Below are 27,869 nucleotides of genomic sequence, written 5' to 3' on the forward strand. Positions count from 1 at the left end.
CACTAGTATGGCAATATGTAAATCAATGGATGTGTAATTGATGTGATTCTGCAATCTGTATATGGGCTAAAAATGGGAGTTCATAACCCACTTGAAGCAAAGTGTGAAAGATGATATATCAAGAACTATGTAATGTTTTGAACAACCAACAATAAAAAAAATAAAAAAAAGTCACATTTCTGTTTCTTAAAAAACAATTGAATATGTCATTTGTTGTGGTTCTATTTTTACCTCAATTGACTTGAAATCCTTTAGGGTCTTATGATAGATTTAGAGGTATCTCCATGAAGGAATAAACCCCATAGTTATTTAAGAATAAAGTTACAAATTGTTTATGATATCAGTAATAATAGAAGAATAGCAGAGGGAATCCACTAACATTAGAAAAAGCTGAGGTGACATGGAGTATTGAGGCTGGAAGGTATCTTGAACTAAACAAAGATTTCTAGAGCAGTGAGAAGAAAACCAGAAAGGACTGAAGACTTTGGACCCTTCAGAATAGAACTGCAGCTGTGTGGTGGTAAAAATTGAGCTCAGTTACCCTATTCTGAACTTTACTGTGGGAAAAAAGAGGATTGAGAGAAAAAATATAAAATTATGCTTATAATTGTGATTTGGGTGTTGAAAGGATAGTCTATGAAGTACTATTGTTTCTCTGGAGTAAATATTTTCTTAAAACACTGGTTAGCATAATGCCCCTGTCCTCTCATGTGTAGCTTTTTCTCTTCTCCCTCTTCACATCTTTCCTCTTTGTTCCTCAGATCTGGGGGGCTTGATGTAGCTTTGTAATCATTTTGTTTACCTTATATTTACTGCTTTTTAAAGTTGATTTTTGATGTTGTAGTGACCATAAATAGTATCTTACTACAGGAAAACAGGTGTATATTTCTGAAATTCCAGGACTGTAAGGTCAGAGAAGAGATTTCTGAAGTTCCCTGGATGCCTGCTCCCAAAAGTTGCCTTCCTGACATTGTGAAATTCAGAAATATTGCCCTGGCTTTGTTTTTTAATCATTGAGCCCAATTAAATGTCGCCTTCTGTTCTGAATTTGCACCAACATGAGACTCCTTTGTAACCTTGAAATGTGCAATGTTACCAATAGTTGGTTGCTAAAACAAATAAATAAACAACTTTTAGAACTTTTCACTTTGGCCTCCTATATTAAAATGTAATTCATAGCTTCCTGGTTATTAGAAGGATACTTTATCAAACTGATCTCATTCTAAACACAAATTTTCTTTCTTTACTTTGTAAAGTCATGGAGAAGTATTTCAGGTAACTCCTTTTGCTCCCATGGAGCATATCACACAAAAATTGAATTAGGATAAAAGGAGGTAGAGTGAATGCTTATTTAAGTCATTTACAACAAAGCCAACCAGCATTATCTGAGTGGAACAGATGTTTAGAGACCAGTTAAGCAAGGGCCATAGTAGGGAAGCGAGTATCTGATGCATGAAGGGAAGTGGTAGGACAACCAAGTATTTGACATTGTCGCTTCTGCAAGGAGAGCCTATCTGGTTAAACACAATCAATGATTAATTAATTCAGTCTAACCATTCAGTCACAAAACAGACGGAGAAAGCATAAGTAAGTAAGTATGTGTGCACACTCATGCAAAACCACATACTCTGAGTTTATTCATTTAGTTGGATCTACTTTTTGAGTTTGACAGGAATATGCACTTTCAATACCTCAACAATTTCCTGTTCTTTATTATTGAGGAATTGTCTTAAAGAGAAAAAAAATATTGGCAAAAACTCAACATTACCACTGGCTCTATTTCAATATCCCTATCCTAGAGAAAAATTTCATGGGTTGGGAAGAACAGTGAGATGTCTGCAATATAGACATACTAGTACTATTAATTTTAGCAGCTTGCTTGAACAAGTTCTTGGTATAGACTATGAGGAACTAAACAAATAATGCATTATGTTTGAAAACATTGGAATGCTACATACAAAACTTCAGTATATACATAGTTCTTCCTAGATTAAAATTGGAATTAGTCCATTTCCAAAATCATCTATATTTTTCTAAAGACAAAATTTTCAAAAATATGTTGCTACTGATAATTGTCATAAACTACAAATGTTCTAATCACCCTACATTTCTGTCTTGTTTCATGTTTTTATATAAATTTAACACATCAATATCAGGAAAACATAACTATTAAATGTTAACAGAATTTTAAATTTTCTAGCGTTTCTAGAAAAATAAACTACTGATAAGTTGCATTTATAAAGAAATCTTATCTACTACAATGAAGTAAAAAATCCAGGATATTAAGACCTCAAGAAACAATTACTTAAATTATTTAATTACAGCACATGTTTTACTACTGATAATGTTATAATTATGCTTTAATAAACCAATTCTAACAAAATAATTAGAGGCCAAATGTTTAACACAAAAATCCAATCCCATTTGTGGTTAGACTAGTTTCTCAAGTGTAATTTCTCTCTCAGTAATTTAGTCTGATAGTTATAATTGTTAAAGTAAATCAATATGTGGCTTAGAAATAGCTTCTATGATTCCTAGTATTTTTCTATCAGATATTAATGATATCACCAACAAAAATATTAAATATTTCTTATATGATGATGTAAGTGGATATGATTTTCCCTAACTAATAAGTTCTCAAGTTTTTAAATTTGTAAACAAAGACAATTATAAGAGATATAATTGTGATGAACAATATGTAGCACTATTATGAATATGGAGAAAGATTTCAAAAAGTACCTTTGTATTTCATCGTTTCTATGCAAAGTCTTACTTAAACAATAATAATGTTTAATTTTATTAAATAATGCTAATTTTATTCTCCTAGAATTTTTAACAGGAATTTGGTAGAAATCATATGACCTCTTCCCCTGTTTCCCTCTCTGACAGGGGCTATAATTCCTCACTGCTGAACTTTGGTCTTTGCTGTGTGACTGCTTTGGCCCAAGTTTCATCGAGATCTCCTGTCCCAGAAACATCGCATTTTTGCAGAAGAAGGCTTACATTACTGATATTTGCCATCAAAATAACATATGTTATGGATTGTGATCTGAGGAGAACAACACACAAGTGCCACAGGTCTGCATACAGACTGTCCATCAAACAGTGTTAGTTAAGCCGAGCTTCAATTAGCTGATTGGCTACAAATTCTACAAGATGCTTCCCTTCTTTACCTGTTTATTATAGATATGTTTCTTTTTTTGTTTTCTGGCTTTTAGTAGTTTTGCAAGGAGTTATAGCTTCATTCAATTTTATACACAAAATTCTAGAAGAGCTCTTGGTCCATAAAAGAATCTCCATATTGTTTGTTGAATGAAGAGATTATTTTTAGCCTTTCCTCCTCCAGACTACTCCATACTAAATAGAAGTTATTGCTAGGACATCATCACTTTCTTCCATGTCCTAATTTATTCATTTTTCACTCCCTCTATTTATCATCAGGATTGCCACACAGTAGGCAGTAAATAAATATTTGGTTAGTGAATAGATGAATGAATTTTAGGGGTTTTAAAATTATAATCCAAGACTTGAATGCATATGCAAAACTGGCTTGATATGTTTGAGGTATGTTTTACTTCAAGACAGGAAATTATGAAATTTTTAAGCTACATATATTTTTTAAAGAGAGAGAGAGAGAGAGAGAGAGAATTTTTAAATATTTTTAGTTTTCGGTGGACAGAACATCTTTGTTTGTATGTGGTGCTGAGGATCAAACCTGGGCCGCACACATGCCAGGCGAGCGCGCTACCGCTTGAACCACAACCCCAGCCCCAAGCTACATATATTTTAATGGGTACAAATAAATATGTTCCAAACTCATAATAATAAGATTTGGTTTCAAGAACTATTTACTATCTTAAGAATGTATTAAATTTCTTAGAAATTCTAAGCATCTCCTCTAGCTATGTAATTCTTCTATGGAAATCTTAAAAGAATTTTCTTATTAAATGAAAATGAATCTATATGATAGGAAATTACTAGAGTAGTGAGAAGATAGCAAATATCTTGTTTCACTATATATACCTTATAAATTCAAATTAGACTTTCATAGTTAAAAACTGACAAGCTCATTTACTTTTATAAGATTAAAAGAAAGGAGTATTAAAGGAAGTTAAATTAGATTTTACCATCCATTTAATGAGTTTCAGGCTGGTTTGATAATATATTTCAAGATATAAAATTTCAAAATGATAATTTTCAGAAATAGTAACTGACCTGCAATGTATGTATATATATATATTTTTTTCAGACTCCTTATTACAAAACTCATGATTTGTTTTATATCTAATGAAACTGATTAAATTTCCATCACTTCAATGTGAAACACATAATAACTGCAAAATTTACATTCATAAGACATCACATTTTATAGGGTTATTATAATGCATATTTTAATTTTACTATAGAACTTTAAGTTAGTTTGGTCTTTAATGAATCATTATATAGTATTTATTTCATTTTTTCAATATTCTATGCCTGAGAAACTCTCCCACTGATCCCCACCAACTGTCTTCTTCTCATAAGTCAGCCTATCTTCTAGGTGCATTAACTGCTCCAAAACTACAGGGGGCCATCTGGTTAAGTGCTACTAAACTGCAAGAAATATATACAAGAACTGTTCTGCTCTGACGAATTACATCTTCAGAGCACATTCATAAAATGACATTCAAGTGATTAGAGTACATTTATTGAGTCTGTAAAGCATTATGGACTTGTAATATACCTGCATAAGGCTGAGATTATGGATGAGCCAGTCAAAAACTATATATGCCAAAAAAGAAGTTCTTAAAAGATCATTAAAGAGGGATTATTTTTACATGTCAAATCTTAAAGTGACTGAAATCGAGTTGTGACACTTGCTAGGGGTGAATTGCACCTGGTCTAGGAAACCAAGGACAACAAGAGTACAAAGACTGGATTGTTCAATTTGGGAAGCTTATGAACTTCTATGACTACAGAAACCCAGATTTCAATGGTTGGTGGTAGAACTCTGAACTTAAGTTAACACCCAGAATAAGCTAATAGAAGGGTGTCTCTGGAACATTTAGTTAGAGAAAAAAAAAATCAGCCAAGATGGACTGAAAAATTAGCCAAATATGTGAGATATGACTCAATATCTAAGACAGGGAATATGAAATTATGGTGAGAAATAATCAATAGTAGTATGATAATCTAGGAATTTGGGTACAAAAAGTAAGTGAATTGCTAATCCACATTAAGTTTATGCCACCTATTTGTTTGTTTTCTTTCTGTGAAAAATATTAATGTCGTCTCACCAGCAATATTCAGAAATTTTGCAGTGACTGTCATGTGAGTGAGCATTTGCATTCATTGTGATCACTTGTTGGGCTTACTCTGGAATTATGGCTCTTCATTTCTGAAGATAATTTCATATTATGTATTTCATTAATCCCTTATCCATATTAGGCTAGTGCTTTTCTCTGAAATTCTTATTATGTGGATTTCTAGAGTAAAATTCTAATGTCTCATCATTTTATTTCCGATTTCCTTTTCTCTTATCATGTAATTACTTATTGGACTATTTCCTTGACTTTATCTTTAAACCATTCTTTCAAATTATGAATTTTATATTTTTTCATATTTTTAATTTTCTAAAGTTAGTTTTTTGTTCTCTTATTGATCCTTTGGAAGCAATTTTATGTTGTTTTAACATTCTACTGCCTCAATTTTTAGAAGATATTTATATAGTTTTACAGTATTTTCCTCATGCTCTCTGTTGTCTATATTATTTATTTCAATATTCTTTTGCCTTGTACTTTTCAGATTTTCCTAAAGTGTACAATGATCATTGATTTACCATTGATATTGTGTTTTGGAAGCTACCTGGTAGTTCATGTATATGGAGAAGGCACAACATAAGATTTTGCTACCATTTAATTAGATGAAAAATTACCTTCTTGACAGATGGAGGCCCAATCAGTATATAAAATTATTTTCTCTAAAATTCATCATTTCATACAAAGAGTCTTCTAAGTTTGTTGTTGTTGTTTTGTTTTTGGCCTGGGTAATGTGTACTTAAATGTCAGTTTTCTGAAACAGGTAGATCATTACATGAATTTTCACTTAGTTCCCCTATTTTCTGCTCTGTAGTTTATTTTGCTTTATGTCCCTGGTGAGAGTTAATGAGCCAGGGACAATTTTCCCCCGAAAATACTGCAAGGGAACAAGAAAAGGAGAATAACCTGGGTGCTGTGTTGACTTAGGGAATTGTGATAGTCACCTTTTCATCAGTGTGACAAAATATCTGAGATAATTATAAAAAGAAAAGATTTATTTGGGCTCATGGTTTTAGAGGTTCCATCTCATGATCTAGTGGATCCATTGCACTTAAGTCTCTGGTGGGTGCTAGATAGCAATGGTGGTGAGCATGTGATAGAGTCAAAGCCTCATTCCATTTATGACCAGGAAGCACAAGAGATGGAGGAAGGGCTAGAGTCCACAGTCCCCTGTGGGGGTTCACCAATGACCTAAGAACTCACACCAGTTTCCCTCTCAAAGGTTCCACTAACTCCAAATAGCACCATGCCAGGGAGCAAGACTTACACATGGGTCTCTGAAGGATATTTAACATCTAAACTATAGCAAGAATGAAACAATATACATGCATTTCCCAAGGCCCTCCGTCACTGTCTTTCATGCTAACTACAACTTCCAGGTACTCCAAATGCTGCCAGATGAATTAGCCTCACATTTTATAAGTAAATCTCTTTGTATTAATTTGTATTACAACTTCTGCTATTTATGTCACTATCACTCTTTTAACTGTTTTTGCCTGTTTTAAAAATGTACTGGACTTTTTCCTTGTGATTTAATATATTTAAATTCATTTATTTCTATTTTAGAAGAGTTTTAGAAAAGAGGTACATAGGTTGTCAGATTTCCACATTTAACCAAACATCCAAGAAATCTGACTTCATCATAATAGAATAGTGATTACAAAATGGGTTTAAAATGGTTACTGACATAACCAGTCTTCCAAAAGATTGCTAACTCTCTATCAAATACTGCCACAAAACATAACTAGTGACTTTGCAAGAACATTTCAGTGGGTAGAGAATACATGATTCAGGCATTAGTGTGATGTGCAATTTTGATTAAGAGAGGAATTGGAGATGGCAACTGTCTTCAGTCATTTTCTGAACCAGTGATTGCAGAAATGTTTGGGAAACAGTTGTTTTGGTGTTCATAGCTAATACAGTGACCATGCAATCAAGAGCAGTGCACAGTTTTAACAGAGTTTAGAAAATAAAATTAAGACTTTACTAATGGATTAGTACTAATAACAAAGGATACGTAAAATGATACCCCAGGTATAATCTGAGGCAACTAGAGAGAACAGAATGGAGTGCAAATCATAGAAAGAGGGGACTAATTAAGATGGAGTTCTGTTCTGGCCATTTTGAATTGAATCTCCATGTTTGTGGCCCAGTACAAAGGTAGACTGAAGTTTCTCAGTCTCAGACGAAACATCCTGAAAGACAAATTGGTGGCTATCATGAAGCCATGAGACAGGAGGATGCAGAGAAAGGGGAGAAATGAGAAGAAAAAGGAACTGGGTAAGATCCCAGAAGATTAGACCTTTTAAAGAAAGATACAGAGATCCTGGAATGAGAGTAGTAAGAGAGATTCTTGGAAAATCAAGAGAGTGGAGAAAAGAAAAGGGGTAAGCAATGTAGATAAGTGATCTTAAGTGACCAAGTGAGATAAAAACTGATAAAAGACTGTTGGTTTCTGAATATGCAAGGAGCATACCAAGATACCAAGAGCATTTCAGTGGAGTGGTAGAGGCAGTGTGTTGGGGAATTAACAGTGGGTGAGGAATTAAAAAGTGTAAAACTGATAAAATTTTGCAGACATACAGATATCAAGGAAAAGATTATAATTAGCTAGCACAGTATTTGTAAAACCATTGGTTAGGTGCAATAAGGCTCCAGTAACTAATAATACCGGTTTAGTATAAAGAATGTTCTATATACAAATGAAAATTGATTTTTTAATAAAAATATAACATTTTCTCAGTATTCAACATATCATTTAATCACACAATGCTTTCTATTGTGATCATTTCTTTCAATTAGCATAATATTTTAAAAGTTTATCCATATTCACTTTTTCAGTCCTCTTTTGTGTCTGAATAATATTTCACTGTATGAAAATATCACAATTTATTCTTCTATTTATCAGTTAGTGAATATTTGAGTTACTTCACTTTTTAGATATTATGAATAATTCTATTATGTACATTCATGTACAAGATTTTGTGTGGACCTATATTTTCTCTTCTCTTGAGTAGACAGGAATGGAATTCCTGAATCATATGGTAACTCTCTGCTTAATCTTTTAAGGAGCCCTGATCTGTTTTCCAAAATCATTGCAAAATTTTACAATTCTACCAGCTTAAAGATGTCAGGTAAGGTGACTACAGACATACAGTTAATGATTACAAAAGCCAGAATTTATCTATATGCCTTCTGCTAAGAGGTAAGCATGTTTTATTGAGACTAAAATGAATTCTATTTGTTTTTCTATCATTGTTATTTGATATTACTAAGTAAATAGTTCAGTCAAGTTCTTTTTCTTACTTAATATAATTCTTTGTAATATTATGCTGCATAATTATATCCTAGACAATAATCCTGCAAAAAATTAAATCCCAATGATTTTAATTTATAAAACAAATCTGAATCTAGTAGGAGCTGGCTATACTGTGGGACTTCATTTTGTGAAATAAATAATATTCTGCATTATTTTTAACAGAAAGATATGAAGTTTTAGCATATAAATGGCTATAGATTTTTCTAATTAACTAAAGGAAAAATATAAGGTTCTAATTTTCAAAATTTTTTCAGAATATTACAAACAGAAAATATAGCTAATACGTGTATGAAGTTTCAATGGGTAATAATAACATAAGATTAGCAGCAACACAGCATTGGAATTAATGTAAAGTTAAACTTCTATTCAACATAAAACAATAATATACTTTTTAAATAATAAAAAAATAAAATACCAATGGTCATCCTTAATTCCATTACTTTCAAAAAGAGTTCTTAACTCATCATTTTGAGTTGATTGTACACTGATTGAAAAGGTTCTTTATGCTGACAATTGATTTTTTAAATGGAACAGTTAGTAGTGAAGTCAGAGCTTTACATCAGGCACTCCAGAAAGCAGTTTCCATTGAATTTACTCAGACAAACTAATTGCTAAATTAGATGACTACGCAAAGCTATTGAGTGTATTTCAAGTACTTTCTTCTTATCCAAAAGACAACTGCATGTGTTTTGATTACTACTGTGTTGTGATTAAAATGAAAAAATTACGTTTTTCTAGTAACAGTTTCTGAAATCATAAACCTGGAGACCTGAATGTTGCATAGGAAAGCGGAGGGGGAAGAAGTCAGAGTCCTATGGTGCATTCCCTAAGCTAGGAAAATTTTGTAAAAGTGAAGGAAATTAATGGAATCAGTTGATAGTCCTTGATTGAAGGCTTTGCAATTAGGAATTGATCAATCAATTATGATTAACTGGTTCTGTATCACTATTATAAGCCATTAAAAACAGGGACATTTTTAAAAATGTGTTTTATAGTAAGTTTAATGAAGAAAGCTTGGACACTTTTCAGAATTCAGAAACTTTGAGACATTAATATCTTTAGAAATTCTTGTCATTTTTTGTATATGCAAACACTATCCTTATAACTATTCATTGAGATTTAAATTAGAACTTCTTCTCAATCTGTCATAGTTCTAAAATTACTATCTATCATATTGGTATTCTAGGAACAGAATGAAAAAAGGCGAAGAGTCTTGTTAGAACAGTGGCTTCCCACATCAAATAAGAGTCTCATCTCTGCCTCAATCCAGTACATTGTGATTATTGCAATATGTAATATAAAATATCTAGTTATTTTTTGGTTTTAAACAATGGTTATAATTATTGATTTCATTTATTTGAAAATCAAATTTATTTTATACATGAAAACATGTTTGTAGAGAAGTTTAGCTCTGATAAAATGAATATTTAATAGAAACAATATCCTTATATGTATTACAATTGTGAGGTTTGAAGAAATAAAATATTACTTAAATCTACTACTGTAAAAATGGTAAAATGTTTATTGGTTGTGCAGTGAAGAATTATAGAAAATTGTGATGATAATACTTTGTATGTTTCATATTAAAAGTGAATAAATGAATTTTAAGCAGTACAGCATTAGCATGCACAACCAAAAGTGCTTGGCAGTTAGGATTTGACTGCTGACATTATTTTTTTTTAATTATAGATGTTATTTACTATTTAAGGATTAACTGCTGCATAATTGTACTTTTTGCTGACAAATTTACCTTAAACAAATATAATCAATATGAACAAGAAGTTTCAAAATAAGTTTTTAAGGAAAGCAAATTTGAGTTAAAAAGGTCTGTTCATTTCATCATATAAGCTAAGAGGAATAAAACATTTTTTTCTAGTCTATATTATCAAAGGGAAATTCAGTCTAATGCAAACATCTAAAATAGCTAATATTACATGTCACTGAATTCTTCACTGGCTGTTGGTGTCAATATATTTATCACAGGTGATCATCAAAGATACAAGCACTGCTACCTCAGGGACAGGCTTTAAAATGTGGAAATATTGAAATATTGGAAATAATATTGAAATGATAATAATATTTGAAATATTGGAAAGTCTTCTGAGAGGCTACACAATGTCTGATACAGAAGAAGTTATCAGAATCACAGGTGGAAGAGTGAGATTATGACTCTGATCTTTTCTGGAAGCTTCCAGTTTTAAATTCAGAAAATAACTGCAGGTTTAGTGAGGGAACACTGAAGTGCCTCAGACATCCCATGAGGATCAAGTTATAATCCACAAGCCTCTATTTATATAAAATCTTCTCAGCATTTTTGTTTTCAGGGAAAATAATCAGTATAATACTTGCCTAAAAGATGAAATAAAACTAAGATTGTTTGTGCTATGATCTCTCTCTAGGAAGCCATGAAACTTTAAATAAATTGTCTTTTGACTGAATTATTTCTTTTGGCCATCCTTGGACACCAGTCTTTGGCTAAGATTTCTAAAGGACTGCTACTTTGGTCTCTAGAACCATGTAACATTCCACCTGACTAATAACTCTTGGTCAACACCAGGCTTCCACCCACTCCCTTATTGTGACTTATTTCCATATACTGGAATGTGGACAAAAAGGGCAAGAGAAATATTTCTTTAACTCTATCGGGAAAGATACATTTAGAGATGTACTTAGCATCCATTACAATAAAAATAATTCTATCCAAACACTAAGGGATCATCTGAAACTACAAGTTGATTTTGAAATATGTCCCCGAGTCTATATCTTCCCTTGGTCCACACTAATTCAAAATTAATAAATTCTCACTAACAGAAGGCAATTTTCTGAACTCTTTCATGGTTGAAACTATGGGGATCCTGCTAACTGCCCCTGTATACCACCACACAGTACAACAGCACCCCCTTGGCCAGGGCACACACACACATTATCAGCAGTCAGAAGTCTGACAGAATCAAAAATTTCTCTATCTCCAGGAGAGTTGGTTTATGAAAGAGTACATTCTAAGGAATCAAAGGTTAATATTTTAGTGACACCTGTTCAAGATATAACTTTGTGCTATCCTCTACAAAAATCTAATTTTCAATCATGTCATACTCCTAGACTTTAAAAAGGTAGACCTCAAAGTTGACAATGTATTTGATATTCTCTAGTAACTCTAGAATAAAAATTAAGCATGAATAATTGGAACTTTGCACATTCTTACAAAGATGAAAGAATGGGACTAAATCTAACACATGAACTAAAAAAGAAAAAGTAGAAATATTTCCCTCTGCCACCTTGAAAAGGCTACGGCTTTGAAACCTATTCAACAAAATGGAGGAATGTTAGGCTGAATGGTCAACAAATCAGAAAACTCTGCTCCAAAGGGCTTTTATAAACCTTTGTATTTTGGATACCTATGTATTCTTATATCTGAACAATTTTTCCTGACAGCAGCTCCATCCTCACTATTTATACAGGGTTTCCATTCTGTTTCACACATATATTATAAAGTATGTATTACATATTATATAATATAATATAGACATAAATATTATATGGGACACGTATATCCCATAAAACAGTTTGAATACGTATGATATGTGCATTTATATATTGATATGTATATATAAATACACATATCAATATATAAATATAAATATTATATGGGATATATATATGAATAAACTTATATGGGATATGTATATCCCATAAAAGAGTTTGAATACATATAATATGTATATTTATAATATACACTTGATATGATATTTACATATTCACAAATTATACACATTATTGCACTAGTATAGTACATATTTTAATATCTTCCTACATGCCTCTAAAATTAAAAGGAGATAGAATAAAAATACACTAAATTTCTAAGCTTTTTTTCTGTAATCAGGGGGTGATCCTGTGCGCTCCCTGAATAATACTTAGCCCACTTTGAAAGCCACTAAAAATGTGCTATGTGCAATAAAAGAAGCTGATTAATATTATTGCTGTTTTGATTATACTATCAATTGGGCACAGTGGTTTCAATTAACCTACATCTATGTGCCATCTCTTACTAAATGTTGTGATGAATACTGCCTTGACTAAGGTTATTATTCCTCCAGCTGCAGGTGGGAGTACTGGCTGCTGTTCACTCAGCTGAGCTAACATGTCCACCTCTACCCTAGAAGCATTGGCCAATGATGGTGGGTCAGGGGAATAGAGACATGCCTATTGGTTTCACAACAAGATAGTGTGAAAAGGCCCTCCTAGCCAGAATTCCTGTTGGGTTCAGATGAGGCTTCAGTTCCAACTGCAGCCCAGTCCTGTTCCTTCTTCTGCACAGTCCTACACCTCCCAGTTCCTTACAGATTGAAGGGGTACTTGGCCACAAATTCCTATTCTGCAGTCTTTTTCCTGGAGAACTCCAGGAAACACATGAGTACACCAGCATATACGAGAAATCTATTTTGCTTAAATATCTAATTCCCAATATATTGTTTATTGAACCACTGGAAAGTCAAGAATTAAAGTAATATTATAAGTGTCATGAAGCCTCATTCTTTTCTCACTGAGTCTACATCACTTTCCCCTAGAAGTACTGTTTTTCTTCTGAAAATTTTCTAAAATACATTCCAAATAAGAGAAAATGTGGCAAGGACAATGACTTCTTCTGAGGCATGAATGATTTTCACTGATGGATGGAATGCAATTGTTTCTGAGGATAAGAGGCTCTCTCCTTTTGACCTCAGCCATCTAGCTGCAGCTTCCATAGCTCACTCTGACCACTCCTTCCCTGTCACTTGAGCTCTTGACCCAATCTAAGGCTGCTCATCTCCAAGAAATGCCTCAGTGGTTGGCCCACTAGCGCATAAGGCACCTACTTTACCCTGGAGGCTTCCCTTCCAGGGAATCAGTTCAACTCACTAGAGGCTGTGAGGCTTACTCACTGGTGGTCCTGGTGCCACTCTCTTTTTTTACCCTATTCTCAACCCTATTCTCAATGGAACTTCCTTTTGGTTCCCTACCCAAACTATGCTTTCCCAATACATGCAACAGAATAAACAGGGTAACTATTACTGTAATGGATAGTGCAAATGAAAACTGGGCCCTATAATGAAAATAGGGTCCTATCAACTAGACCTGCATTAACTTAAGCTCTACAGAGCAATTATGAAACTCAGACCAGTGATTCTGGAATGTGCTATATGTGGATTCAGTACTATTTATATATTTTTTCTGAGAGACAATACCAAAAATCAGCATCATCTATCCCTAAAAATTTTGCTTAAAAATAAATATATGTATATGTGTGTGTATCAACATGCACATACATATTTTTTTATGAAATGACTAATAACTAAAAAATAGTTCTTCTTACCCCCAAAACCAGTTGTCATAGGAGGTGGTAACTGCAACATGTAATGAAATATTTTGTCCCAATTTACAGATTATTTCAATGTAATAGTCTTTTGCCAGGTTATATTCATTCCTCATATGTTATGTATTAAAAATAGCAATATATATTCACTTGATTAAATAATATTATTAAATATAAAACAGAAGCATTATTATAAATAAAAATGTATTTGCTAAAAACTATTAAGTCAATTATAAAATAGCATGTACAAAACGATATAAGAAATAAATACTAGAGATGTGATTATTCATTTATGGCTTACGTATTGTTGAGAATACAGCAAATATTTTCACACCAAGATAAAGAGTTACCTGGAATGTAATGCTGACATTTTCTCCTCTCTGATGTGTTTCTTCAGTGGCAACTGTTGTACCTCTGATTGACACTTACTTGTGGAGGATGAAATATTTTCTCATTCTTAAAATGTTGAAGCAACAGCTTGCTTTTCACAGGTACAGATTGTCCACTCATAAAAACACCACTATACATTGACTATATGACAACCACTCAACCAAGTATTTCTAAACCTCCAGATAGAAATAAGTGATTCCAGTACCCATTTTTAGGTAGGACTATCAGATACAATTAATAAAATTATTAAATATAATATAAAGTAACATTTATTACTTACTGTCAATAAACCAAGCCTGTATATACAGGATCTCCTTACCTGAATTATATGCTTCAGCTTATCAATTATCTGATTGATCACAGGATCAGTTCCTTTGACTTTGACTTCAGGATTCCCAGATTGGGCCTTGATTCCATTTCCAACCACACGCTGAGTATAGCTAAAAAAAGTAGAAAATGAAAGACACATGACTTAGTAAACTGCTGAGTATTATCTACCCCAACTACTTGAACTAATTCAAGTTCAGAATCTCCTCCTTGATGAACATACACCAAAGTATTTTTTCTTGGAACATAATCCAGTACAGCTGAAATGCTTTTCCAGGTAAAATATTTATACTGAAAATATAGACTCTTCAAACACTAATATTTTTGTCTTCCAAGACCCAACCAAATATACTTATTTTATAATGATATTTATTAATATTCTGGTAATAATCAATATTCATCGGACTTTGTTACCAATTCTTTGTGAATTACACATATATCTGTATCCATATTCCCTTGGTAATTTTATTCTACTTTATACAGCATTTAAATAAGTCCTGATAATATTGTTAAATTTATATATATTTAACTGGACAAGTCAAAATCATTAACTTGAAAATCAACCAAAGTTCTGCAAAATCTTTTGTAAGTAGAAGAACAATTTTCTTTTACCAAGATTCATTTGTATGTAAAAGGATGATTTCCTTGGCAATGAAAGTCTTTTGAAAGTTCACTACCTTCCCAAAATGACAATAATATAATGTCAACTTAGTATTCATAAAAATATTTAAATTCATCAGTTTCAAAGAAGTATTAAATGCCTACTATAGTCAAAGTTCTATACTAGTTGGCTGGGATTATAAAATGGCATAATTCTTGTCCTCAAATGCTCCTTACTCATGTAGGAATTTATTAATTAAGCCATTCATTTACACATTCATTCATTTATTACATTTTACTATAATTTAAGAATACCTAATAGATTGCAGCCCTACAAATGCCCTTGTTTTCTGAACAGGATAGCTGAGCCCAAAGACAAGTGAACAGTTTAAATGCCACACTGTGGGAACAGCTGGGAGGAACCCTATAGGCTATGTGTTGTAGGTATTCTGACTGTGGAAATATACAGGGAACCATTCCCCCAGTGAGCAAACTCCTGAGGGGGGAACTGGGGCCCTGTTGATGCCATGCTTGGAATGCCCAGAAGTTTCCCCTTGAAGCTATTAAGATAAATATGCAGGTGCACTATCTAGTTTCTATGGTGTTGTCATTGGAGAGAAGGGGCTTTTTATTTGTACTAACCTAGACCTTATCTCAGTTAGCTAGCACTCAGGGTTAAAGGAATACTAGTTAGCATGTAGTCATGGTAACGGGAGCTATGTAACTTTTGAGATAATAAAGGCGGCTGCTGGCAGTAGCAGCCACTTGCTTTCTTGCCCCTGCACTGTATGTGTGTGTGTGTGTGTGTGTGTGTGTGTGTCCTTCTTTCATTCGCTTCTCGACAGGTATTTTTGTAGGTTTTCTTAACAGTGTGTGAGGTAGGATAACACACACCATGGGCATTTGGAACATGGAGAAGCCCTTCAGGGCAAAGACACTTGACAAAATATCAAGGAGAAGTTAGAACTTAAGTAGCACTTTAAGTAATAATGTAGGAATGGGTCTTACATGGTGTGCTTAATGAGAACTCCAGAGCAGAGGATAACATACTGGCAGGAGAAAGGGCAAAGGCTCATAAGCAATCCATACTGAGAAGAATAACTAGATTTCTGTCTACAAAATGGAGACACAAATGCAGGAATGTAAGGAGCCAAAGACAGGTGTAAGAGTGTCTTCTGAGTAATCTGTATGCTTACATTCATATAATAACATAGCCTCAGAGACTTTTCAATAAGAATGTTCATATTAATTTAATGTAATTTTCTTTCCCATTTTTTTCTTGTTTTGAAGTACCAGGAATTGAACCTAGAGATACTCTCCCATTGAGCTATATCCCCAGCCATTTTTTGCTTTCTTTTGAGACAGGTTCTAAGTTAAGAAGGCGGATCTCAAAATTGTGGTCTTCTTGCTCAGCCTCCAGAGTTGCTGGGATTATAGGTGAGTACCACCATGCCTGGCCCCTTCCCACTATTTGTGCAGAGTGTCACAACTATTAATATTCTCCCTCTTAATTTTCTTCAGTAATGGAAAAATCTTTGAAAGATTAAAGGAATTTACACTGTTAAGAATATTGCCATATGAAAGAATCTTTAAGGAATATTCAGTTCTAAGATTATATACTCCCAATGACCAATTTTAAAAAGTGAACCAAACAATTATTAAGTCCTCCAACTTATATTAAATAATAGAATCCTTTGAAATTGATAATATCAGCTGGATATGACAAATATAATAATATTAATAAAACAAATTTGAACCTACTTCTTTGTGCTGCCATAGAGGAGTTCAGAGTTAGGTTTTCTAGTATCCATTTAGGATTCAGAAATACACACACACACACACACACACACACACACATACACACACTAATAAAAATAGTAGAAGGAAAACTACATTTATGTTTTTAATGTGTAATATTCTCCAACTTGAATGAATCAAGTAAAATTTAATCCTATGTAGCATTGTTACATTACTATTCACTTTCTCAACATTCCAGGCATATTGTACATGTGGCACTTCTATTAAGTATTAATAATGATGATGATTAGTAAACTAAGTGGATAATGCATAACTGTGATGCAGATGTTGCTTTAGTTACTCTATTTGGAATTTGTCAAATCATCTTCATGATAATTATCTGTGATAGCCATGAGTCCCTCCATAGCTTCAAGTATAGGAAGCTTGGTTGATTAAGGTCAACTGCTGCTTTGCCTAAACTCTAGTTCTGCATCTGCCCTTACTTCCCCCAGTGACTGAGTGTAGAAGAATTACTAAAGCAATTCCAACATAGGAAGACATACGGCTTCTCCAACAGCCAATTTTAGTGCAGGATACCCTGGAGTCCTTGGTAAACCTTCCTTAGACAGGATGGGACTAGTGTGCTTCCACTCAACCATCCTTTTCTCTCTCCTTCACTTTTAGTCAGACTTGTTTCACAGCCAACAGCTCCTGCAGCCTTACACAGCTAACCCTCTGTATGTCTTACAGGGATTCCCCCCAATAGTGAAGCTGTAATGCTTTTCCAGGTAAAATATTTATACTGAAAATATAGACTCTTCTAAAACTAATATCTTTATCTTACAAGACCCAATCAAATATACTTGCTCAACCCCTTTTTAATACCTTTCTTTTGGAGAACCCATCCTAACACACCTTGTAATATCTGTGTTATAGTTATATCCATTATATAGCTTGGGAGTCTGGGATCTGAATAGGTTAAGTAACTATTCAAAGGCCACACCATTTGTAAAGTGTACAACAAGGATCTGAAATCAGGAAATGTGAACTCCAAAATACAATCACTTAACAGCTACTAATGAAAACTATTGAATCTAGCTAATATACATTAAAGATAGGATTAGCTTGGTGCAGAGTATTTTTTCCCTCTAATTACAACCTTTACAAAGCCTCCATTGTTTAAGAAGAGATGTACAATTTCCTTCAAAACTCTCCTTAGCAAGCAGTTACATGGTGCTTGCTAAAAACTAAAGTAACAGATGTTGGCAATGTGAGAAAAAACTAACAGAATTACATATGGCCTTCCTATGTTACTTTAAAAACACAAATATAATGCAGGCAATGGAAACAGAAGCATCTCGTAATTTCATTTAAGCTATGAACTGACACACATTCTGGTTCACTTACAAATCAGAAAACTTTCTTTTTAGATACAGGAGTATTGTTAAATTTTAGTCAGAGGAACTTATTGCCTTTTGTTTTTGTTCTTAACTACCATAGTTAATAACACAGTTGAAAAATTAGAGAGATTTAGGTAAAAATTATCAGAATTATAATTGATCAAGAATCTCAATTCCAGCTATAGTACTGTTAAGTATTCCAGCATCGCTATTCTTATTATCATTTAAATAAGGAAAACTACTGCAAAGTAGGACATCTAAAATACTTTGAATGGAATATAACTTATTAAAATTAGTTATTATTTTCTATTTTTGTAAGGTTAAAAAGAATGCAATTTTCTTGTACATGTAATTTTTCACAATTTTCTTATGCCGTATATAAATGTGACAGTGCTACATAAATATCAGAATGGTCTAAATGAAAAGGAATAATATCAAGTACTGAAAAGGATGGAGAATGACTGAAACTGTCCCATTGTGGACAGGAGCATAGACTAATATAATATCCAACTATGTTAACCTAAAGACAGACACAAGAATACTCAGAGAAGCACCAATCAAAATATTCCCAAACTGAATACAACCCAAATATCCATAAACATGATCATAGGCAAATAAATTTATTTCTTCTACAGCAATGAAAATAAATAAATTAATAATAAGTCAATGATTGACTAATCCTACAAACTAAATATTAAACCAATGAAGATGCAGAATATATAACCTATTATTCATTGATTAACATTTGAAAATCTTATGAATTATATCCCAAATCACAATGAGTTTCTGGAAGAAAAAATATCATTCTTCTTGATTTGGGTCTTGATTATTGCAGAGTGTTTATCTGGTTAAAAATAAAATGTTGAGTTGATAGTTAATATTTCACATTTTACTGTATATAAGAATTTTCAAACTAAATAAAACATTCATATTCAAAATTGTTGTGTTCTTTTTCTTAATATATTTACAAAAGACAAATCTGTATTAAGAAATGTATAAATTTGTATATTGCTTTATAGAGTGGTTGTGCCAGTTTGCACTCCCACCAGCAATGAAAGACCCACACAGGCATATAATATGGGAAAAATAGTTCTGTCATCAGTAAGTGAGTAACTTAGGATCCTAGTTTGATGCAAAATCTTATTGCATGTACACTTTAATTTGCATTCAAATATATAGTTTCTAAATTAATTGAAATTTTTCAAATAAGTAGGTTTTGGATTTCTCTCATTATGAAATTGTAATAGATCATTATTCCATTTCCTTCTAAATGTATGTTTATATTGGATAAAACATTTCACAGATCTTTTATTGAGTTTTCTTGACTTGAATAATTGATCAGGGCTGAGGCTGTAGCTCAGTGAGTGCTTGCCTAGCATATGTGAGGCACTGGGTTTGGTCCTTAGCACCACATTAAATAATAATAATAATAATAATAATAATAATAATAATACATATAAAGGCATGCTGTCCATCTACAACCATAAAAAATAAAAAAAAATAATTGGTCACATTTCAAGGAGAAGGGGAAAACAAGAAATAAAAAAAAGTGTTTTTCTTTTTGTTTTTTAGAAAAGTAATAGACTCACCACATTGCTTTACATCTTCTCAGTAGAACTGTGAAATGAATGATGGCAATTTAATAGGAATACTCATTCCCAAGCACTTGTTTTTCACAAACAAGGAAGTTACACAAGTACTGAGATATTTATTTCTACAAAAATGTTTCAAAATGCTGATTAAATAAGATTAAAGTTTTCTTTGTGCTGAACATATAAAATTTTAAGGAAAAAGCAAATAAATCTGTAAATAGAATGTTACTGGGAAGTTACTTCTCCTGACTTTACCAACATTTCATATTGAAAACTGATGCCATACCCTTTTGGCCAATATTAATTTCATTTTCTTTCTAATACAACAGAATTTGGTTCAGAGTCACACTAGAAGTACAGTATTTTGATGAGTATGTATATAATATTTTGGCAAAAGTATCAGGAATCTGATGCTGGGATTACAAATCAATTAAGGAGTCTATTGCAGACATCTTCAATAACTTCACTGGGACAAGATGTAAGACCATTGTCACTGATGCAAGATGAGGAAAATCCATGATCAGGATTTTCTTCTCTTTTTACTATTGTTTCTACTACCAGTTGGAGATTGAGAATGGGAACCATGCTGCTGTTGCTATTATTTTTACTGTTTAATTTGTCCATTCATTACTTTGCTGTATGAAGTGGTAGATGATTGGATACTAACATTCCTTCCATCTCTAGGGTTCTAACTTCTAGGAGATAGAATATTGATTTTATCTTTGACCCTGAAATATATGTTGCTACCTTAGATTTAAAGAAGGTATGGTAAATACATTGTAAGTATTTGCCCATAAATCCCTTCTGCAAAAACAAATATACATTCCAAACCATCTCTTGACCTCACTTCCTGGTTCTAGTAGCAAAAGTAAAAGGAAGCACTGGAGATTTGGGTTTTGTAAGTTTTCCTCAAATTCATGGGTGACAGTGAACACTATTGACAGTGCTACTTTGTTTACACTCTGCTTCTATATCATCTTTTCTTCTATGAAAGTTCTAAGTTTTGAAATCTCAGAATGGAAAGAATCATGATTGATTTTATGTGCTAGATTTATGGAAATAACATCTTATAGTATATACAGGGCTTACAGGAGATTTAGAGAATAAAAACACCAGTAAAATACATTCAAAAATTATCTCTTTCATGATTCCACTATCTAACTTCAATTGTTGAGCTAAAGAAAAATTTTAAGTTAATCTGTACTATTTATTTGGCCTCATAATAATTATGAATAATGTCTAAATATGAGAAGTCATTTATGAATTTGATGTTCAAAAAATAGAATTAATGGAAACCATGTTATAGTCTTTTTTGTTATTTACAAACAACTCATTTCCTATTTAAGACACCATATTTTGTGGTATCTATTAGATAACACTCATTTATTTTAATATAATAAGGCAATCATGCTTTGTGTAACAACTAACAAGGGATGTTTAGCATATCAAATATAAACCCAATAAGAATATGTTTAGAAAAACTCATAAAAATAAACATATTAAATAATGGATATTCTTCACTCCATATGAACTTCATTTGGTAAGGCATGCATTATGCTTGCCTGTTTAGCCAGGTGAACAAAGGTAAGTAGTTTCATGACATCTTATAAAATAAGCAGCTGGGTGAACTTCAAAGATCGTATTCCATATGAAAAATTACTGACTACACATACAGATTTTGTAGTATTTAAGAAACTGTCTTTTCAAATAAGTAACTACTTAATAAAAACCAATGCAAATGAACTTTACCCTATGTTAAAAATAGTACTTAATTGGATATGAAATCAACACCCATAAATAAAATGCATTTCTGTATATCAGTGACGATTCTCAGAAAGGGAAATGAGGAAAACTACCCCATTTATAATAGCCTCAAAAAAAATAAAATACTTGAGAATCAACTTAATGAAAGAGGTGAAAGATTTATATAATGAAAACTACAGAACACTAAAGAAAGAAATCAAAGAAGACCTTAGAAGATGGAAATATCTACTTTGCTCTTGGATAGGCAGAATTAATATTATAAAGATGACCATACTACCAAAAGCACTATTCAGATTTAATGCAATTCCAATCAAAATCCCAATGACATTCCTCATAGAAATAGAAAAAAACAATTATGAACTTCATCTGGAAAAAATAAGAGACCAGAATAGCTAAAGCAATCCTTAGCAGGAAGAGTGAAGCAGGTAGCATCACTATACCAGATCTCAAACTATACATACAGAGTAAGAGTAACAAAAACAGCATGGTATTGGTACCAAAACAGACTGGTAGACCAATGGTAAAAGGACACAGAAACTAACCCACAAAATTACAATTATCTTATTTTAGACAAAGGAGCCAAAAACATACATTGGAGAAAAGGTAGCCTCTTCAACAAATGGTTATGGGAAAACTAAAAATCCATATGCAACAAAATGAAATTAAACTCCTATCTCTCACCATGCACAAAACTCAACCCAAAATGTATCAAGGACCAGGAATAAAGCTAGAGATCCTGTGTCTAATAGAAGAAAAACAGGCCCAAATCTGCATCATGTGGGATTGGGCCCCAACTTCCTTAATAAGACTCCTATAGTGCAAAAATTAAAAGCAAGAATCAATAAATGGGATGGATTCAAACTAAAAAGTTTCTTCTCAGCAAAAGAAACAATCTGGGAGGTGAATAGAGAGCCTACATCTTGGGAGCAATGTTTACCCCTCACACATCAGATAGAGCACGAATCTCTAGGGTATATAAAGAACTCAAAAGGTTAAACACCAAAAAAACAAATAACCCAATCAATAAATGGGCCAAGGACCTGAACAGACACTTCTCAGAAGATGATATACAATCAATCAACAAATATATGAAAAAATGCTCATCATCTTTACAATTAGAGAAATGCATATCAAAACTACTCTAAGATTTCATCTCACTCCAGTTAGAATAGCAGCTATTATGAAGGCAAACAACAATAAGTGTTGGCGAGGATGTGGGGAAGAAGGTACAATCATACACTGCTAGTGGGACTGAAAATTGGTTCAGCCAATATGGAAAGCAGTGTGGAGATTACTTGGAAAATTGGGAATGGAACCACCATTTGACCCAGCTATCCCTCTCCTTGATCTATACCCAAAGGACTTAAAAACAGCATACTACAGGGACAAAGCCACATCAATGTTTATAGTAGCACAATTCACAATAGCTTAACTGTGGAACCAACCTAGATGCCCTTCAATAGATAAATAGATTTAAAAAATTGGCATATAGGTCAGGGAAGATGGCAGCGAATAGAGTGCATCACCCCCATGTACCGCGCAGGTGAATAATGAGTTAGAACGGCCAAAAGCTATCTTGTTAGGAATTTCCAGCAAAATTGGGGTGCACCTAAACCTAGAGGAAGGATTTCCATCATCCGAGGATCAATTACTGGGGATCAATCACAAGTGAACCCTGTGCCCGGAGATTCAGGCTGATTGATCGGCGGCCCGCCCCGCAGCCAGAGACTTCCTGCTGAGAAATGGCGTGCCAGCAACACAGAGAAACAGCACTGCGGATTCTGTGGGGGCCTGCCAACTGTGCCCTCACTGTGCTCCAGGCTGAGTTCTGGGTTTGAGACGGGGGAGAGAAACAATCCAGATCTGTCCTCCACAACGGACAACCCACCGAGGAAGCCAGTGGCCACCATCTTGGAGAGCTGACGTTACCATCGCAACGTTCATAAAACAAACTCTCCTCAAGTTCAAGAGTGAAATAGACCACACCGCTCTCTCCATTAAACAGATCCTCCAGACAAAAGCTGAATAAAGAAACTAGAGAACTCCATAACACAATCAATAACCTAGACTTAACCGACATATATAGAATATATCAACCATCATCAAGAGGATACACGTTCTTCTCAGCAGCACATGGATCCTTCTCAAAGATAGACCATATATTATGCCATAGGGCAACTCTTATTAATATAAAGGTGTGGAGATAATACCATGCATCTTATCTGATCATAATGGAATGAAACTGGAAATCAATGACAAAAGAAGGAAGGAAAAATCCTGCATCACCTGGAAAATGAACAATATGTTACTGAATGATCAATGGGTTACAGAAGACTTAAAGGAGGAAATCAAAAAATTCTTAGAGATAAATGAAAATACAGACACAACATATCAGAATCTATGGGACACAATGAAATCAGTTTTAAGAGGGAAATTCATTGCCTGGAGTTCATTTCTCAAAAAAAGAAAAAAAACAAAAAATAAATGAACTCACACTTAATCTCAAAACCCTAGAAAAGAAAGAGCAAAACAAAAGCAAATGTAGTTGAAGGCAAGAAATAATTAAAATCAGAGGGTAAATCAATGAAATTGAAACAAAAAAAAATTGAAAAAATTGATAAAACTAAAAGTTGGTTCTTCCAAAAAATAAATAAGATCAACAGACCCTTAGCCATGCTAACGAAGAGAAGAAGAGAGAGAACTCAAATTACTAACATACGGGATGAAAAAGGCAATATCACAATGGACACTACAGAAATACAGAAGATAATTAGAAATTATTTTGAAACCCTATATTCCAATAAAATAGAAGATAGTGAAGATATCGATAAATTTTTTAAGTCATATGATTTGCCCAGATTGAGTCAGGAGGATATAGACAACCTAAACAGACCAATATCAACTGAGGAAATAGAAGAAGCCATCAAAAGACTACCAACCAAGAAAAGCCCTGGACCGGATGGGTATACAGCGGAATTTTACAAAACCTTCAAAGAAGAATTAATACCAATACTTTTCAATTTGTTTCAAGAAATAGAAAAAGAAGGAGCTCTTCCAAATTCATTCTATGAGGCCAACATCACCCTGATCCCGAAAGCAGACAAAGACACTTCAAAGAAAGAAAACTACAGACCAATATCCCTAATGAATTTAGATGCAAAAATCCTCAATAAAATTCTGGCGAATCAAATACAAAAGCATATCAAGAAAACTGTACCCATGATCAAGTAGGATTCATCCCTGGGATGCAAGGCTGGTTCAATATACGGAAATCAATAAATGTTATTCACCACATCAATAGACTTAAAGATAAGAACCACATGAGCATCTCGATAGATGCAGAAAAAGCATTCGACAAAGTACAGCATCCCTTTATGTTCAAAACACTAGAAAACCTAGGGATAACAGAAACTTACCTCAACATTGTAAAAGCTATATATGCTAAGCCTCAGGCTAGCATCATTCTCAATGGAGAAAAATTGAAGGCATTCCCCCTAAAATCTGGAACAAGACAGGGATGCCCTCTATCACCACTTCTATTCAATATNATATTACTCAGCAATAAAAGAGAATAAAATCATGGCATTTTCAGGTAAATGAATGGAGTTAGAAAAGATAATGGTAAGTGAAGTTAGCCAATCCCAAAGAAACAAATGCTGAATGTTTTCTCTGATATTAGGAGGCTGATTCAGAGTGGGGTAGGGAGGGGGAGTATGGAAGGAATAGATGAACTCTAGATAGGGCAGAGGGTTGGGAGGGGTAGGGAGGGGGTATGGGGTTAGAAATGATGGTGGAATGTGACTTGGACATTATTATCCAAAATACATGTATGAAGAAAGGAATTGGTGTGAATATACTTTGTATATTTACAAAATTGTGCTCTATATGTGTAATAAGATTTGTAATACATTCTGCTGTCATATATAAATAAAAAATAATTTAAAAGTACTTAATTTTTTCCTAACCTCCCTAGCCAATCTTAATAAGTAATCATAAATACCTTTATTATAGCTGAAGCCCTGCTTTTAAAATTTAACTTTTTTATTTAAAGATTCAGTTGTTTTGAATTTACTTTGGTTTAATGTGTAATAACCTTCTTTTGATTCAAAGTGACTATTGATATTTAAAATTATTAGTTCAAACTCTAATCAACCAACTTTACTAGAAAACTAGTGCATTTTGAAATAATAGCTAATTCCATTTTCCAGCACACATTTCAAAATTAAACTCTTCTTAGATCAAGGATCTCTTTCATGAATTTACACTGATTGATAATTACAATTTGCACTGATTTTCTCTCTCACTTCACTATTTGATACCAATATAAACAAGTAAAAATATATTTTGGGGGAAATTATTATCTGAGAATTAATAATATTTGAGCTAACTAGTAGTCAAAAGATTAAGGTTATGAATTTCATGTAGTATTTTATTAGAGACATGATGAAATCTTAAACATTTCTAGAATCTTACATATTTATTTCTTCAAATGTAATTGACATTAGCATTAAGTAAATTTCAGATAAAAAAAAGTTACTGACTATATTACGATAGTTTAAAATCAGTTGCAAGATATAATAATTCCTAACAAATTAGATTACTAACAAACTATGAAAATGCAATACCCGGGTTATTTGTGCCAATAAACAATATAATGAAATCAAGGGAAAGAACTTTTAAACTATGGGATAATCTAGTTTTCTAGGGTCACTACAACAAATTACCACAAATGTGGACTACAAAGACACAAATACATTTTTTCACAGTTCTGAAGTTCAGACATCTGCAATCCACGTTCCAGCAGGGCCATACTCTCTCTGAAGATACCAGGGTAGAATTCTCCCTTGTCTCCCCCTAACTTCTGGTGGCTCCCAGCAATCCTTGTCTTTCTTTAACTCACAGCCACATCACTACAATTGCTGCCCCAATCTGCATACAAATTTTTCTGTGTTTCTGTATTTATTTTTATTTCTCATAATGAAACCTAGATTAGATTTCAGGCCCACCCTTATCTAGGAATATCTAATCTTTATCCTTATATTAATTGCCAAATAAATTCACAGACCCTTGTGGGCATTAACTTCAGGAGTATTCCATTCACCCCAGTACACAGAACACTAAAAGGGTAAAAATCTGGAAGTTGTCTAAATGAAAACAAATTTTCCTTTTCTTCACTTGGACCTCATGAAGATCATATTCTATTTTTCCACAAGGTAAATTTTGTTACTATATACTATAAACAGTGGCACATGCCTGGAATACAAGTGACTCTAAGGCTGAGTCAGATGATCACAAGTTTCAGGCCAGCCTCAGCAACTTAGAGAGGTGCTAAGCAACTGAGCAAGACCCTGTCTCAAAATAAAAAATTTAAAAAGTCTGGGGATATTGCTCAGTGGTAAAGTGCCTTTGGGTTCAATCCCCAGTACCAAAATCATCATCATCAGCAGCAGCAGCAGCTTTGGAAATTATCAGTATACATTATCTAGCTTTTTCTATATTTTTAATGACTTCTATCTCCCATCAAAAATAAACAGTACAGAGGAAAACTTCTATGTTTTACTTTACACAAACAGGAACAATCCTTTAAAAATGATTTCTCTGAAGCAGAGGCCCAACCACCTGCTCTGAAAGTGTCCAAAAAGCACTGAAGGGCTGGTTTATCATGAAGGTGTTGACAGCTGACGCCATGGGGACCCATATAGGCACATAGAATAAATTTTAATCACACAAATGTTAATATGATAGCAAGATTGTGACAATAGTCAAATGTGACTAATTTCATTAAATTTGTTGCATTCATTAGACTCATCTTAGTTATCCAAATTTATATAAATGACTCAAAATAAATAACCAGGGTCTTCTGTTTTTTTCATTTCTTATTTTGCCATCGTTCATGCTTATTAGTAAAAAGTGGTTTTGACTGAGATTTTATTTTTTTAGCAATCAGTTCTCATGTTTTATCACCATAAAACTGTGAGGATCTTTAGCAGGCTGCTGAATCTGATGCTCTGCCTTCAAGAAGAAATATACCTAAAGCAGGAATATAGTACTTGGCATTCATCTCTTAGCCTATAGCCTAATAGATTTTCTTTT

The 27,869-nt window shown here is 33.1% G+C and overlaps 1 protein-coding gene across 2 annotated transcripts in view; it reads right to left on the reverse strand.

Annotated features, from left to right (window-relative positions):
- Nucleotides 1–27,869, reverse strand: part of Gpc5 (glypican 5) — a 1,301,425-nt gene that overhangs the window by 893,129 nt on the left and 380,427 nt on the right. For both annotated transcript variants that reach the window (XM_015484160.2, XM_048800753.1), the window contains exon 6: nucleotides 14,676–14,796. In XM_015484160.2, coding sequence (XP_015339646.1) covers nucleotides 14,676–14,796 — 121 coding nt within the window. The remainder of the gene's footprint in view (nucleotides 1–14,675; nucleotides 14,797–27,869) is intronic.

This window comes from Marmota marmota, unplaced genomic scaffold (assembly GCF_001458135.2).
Source record: "Marmota marmota marmota unplaced genomic scaffold, marMar, whole genome shotgun sequence".
Classification (NCBI taxonomy): domain Eukaryota; kingdom Metazoa; phylum Chordata; class Mammalia; order Rodentia; family Sciuridae; genus Marmota; species Marmota marmota.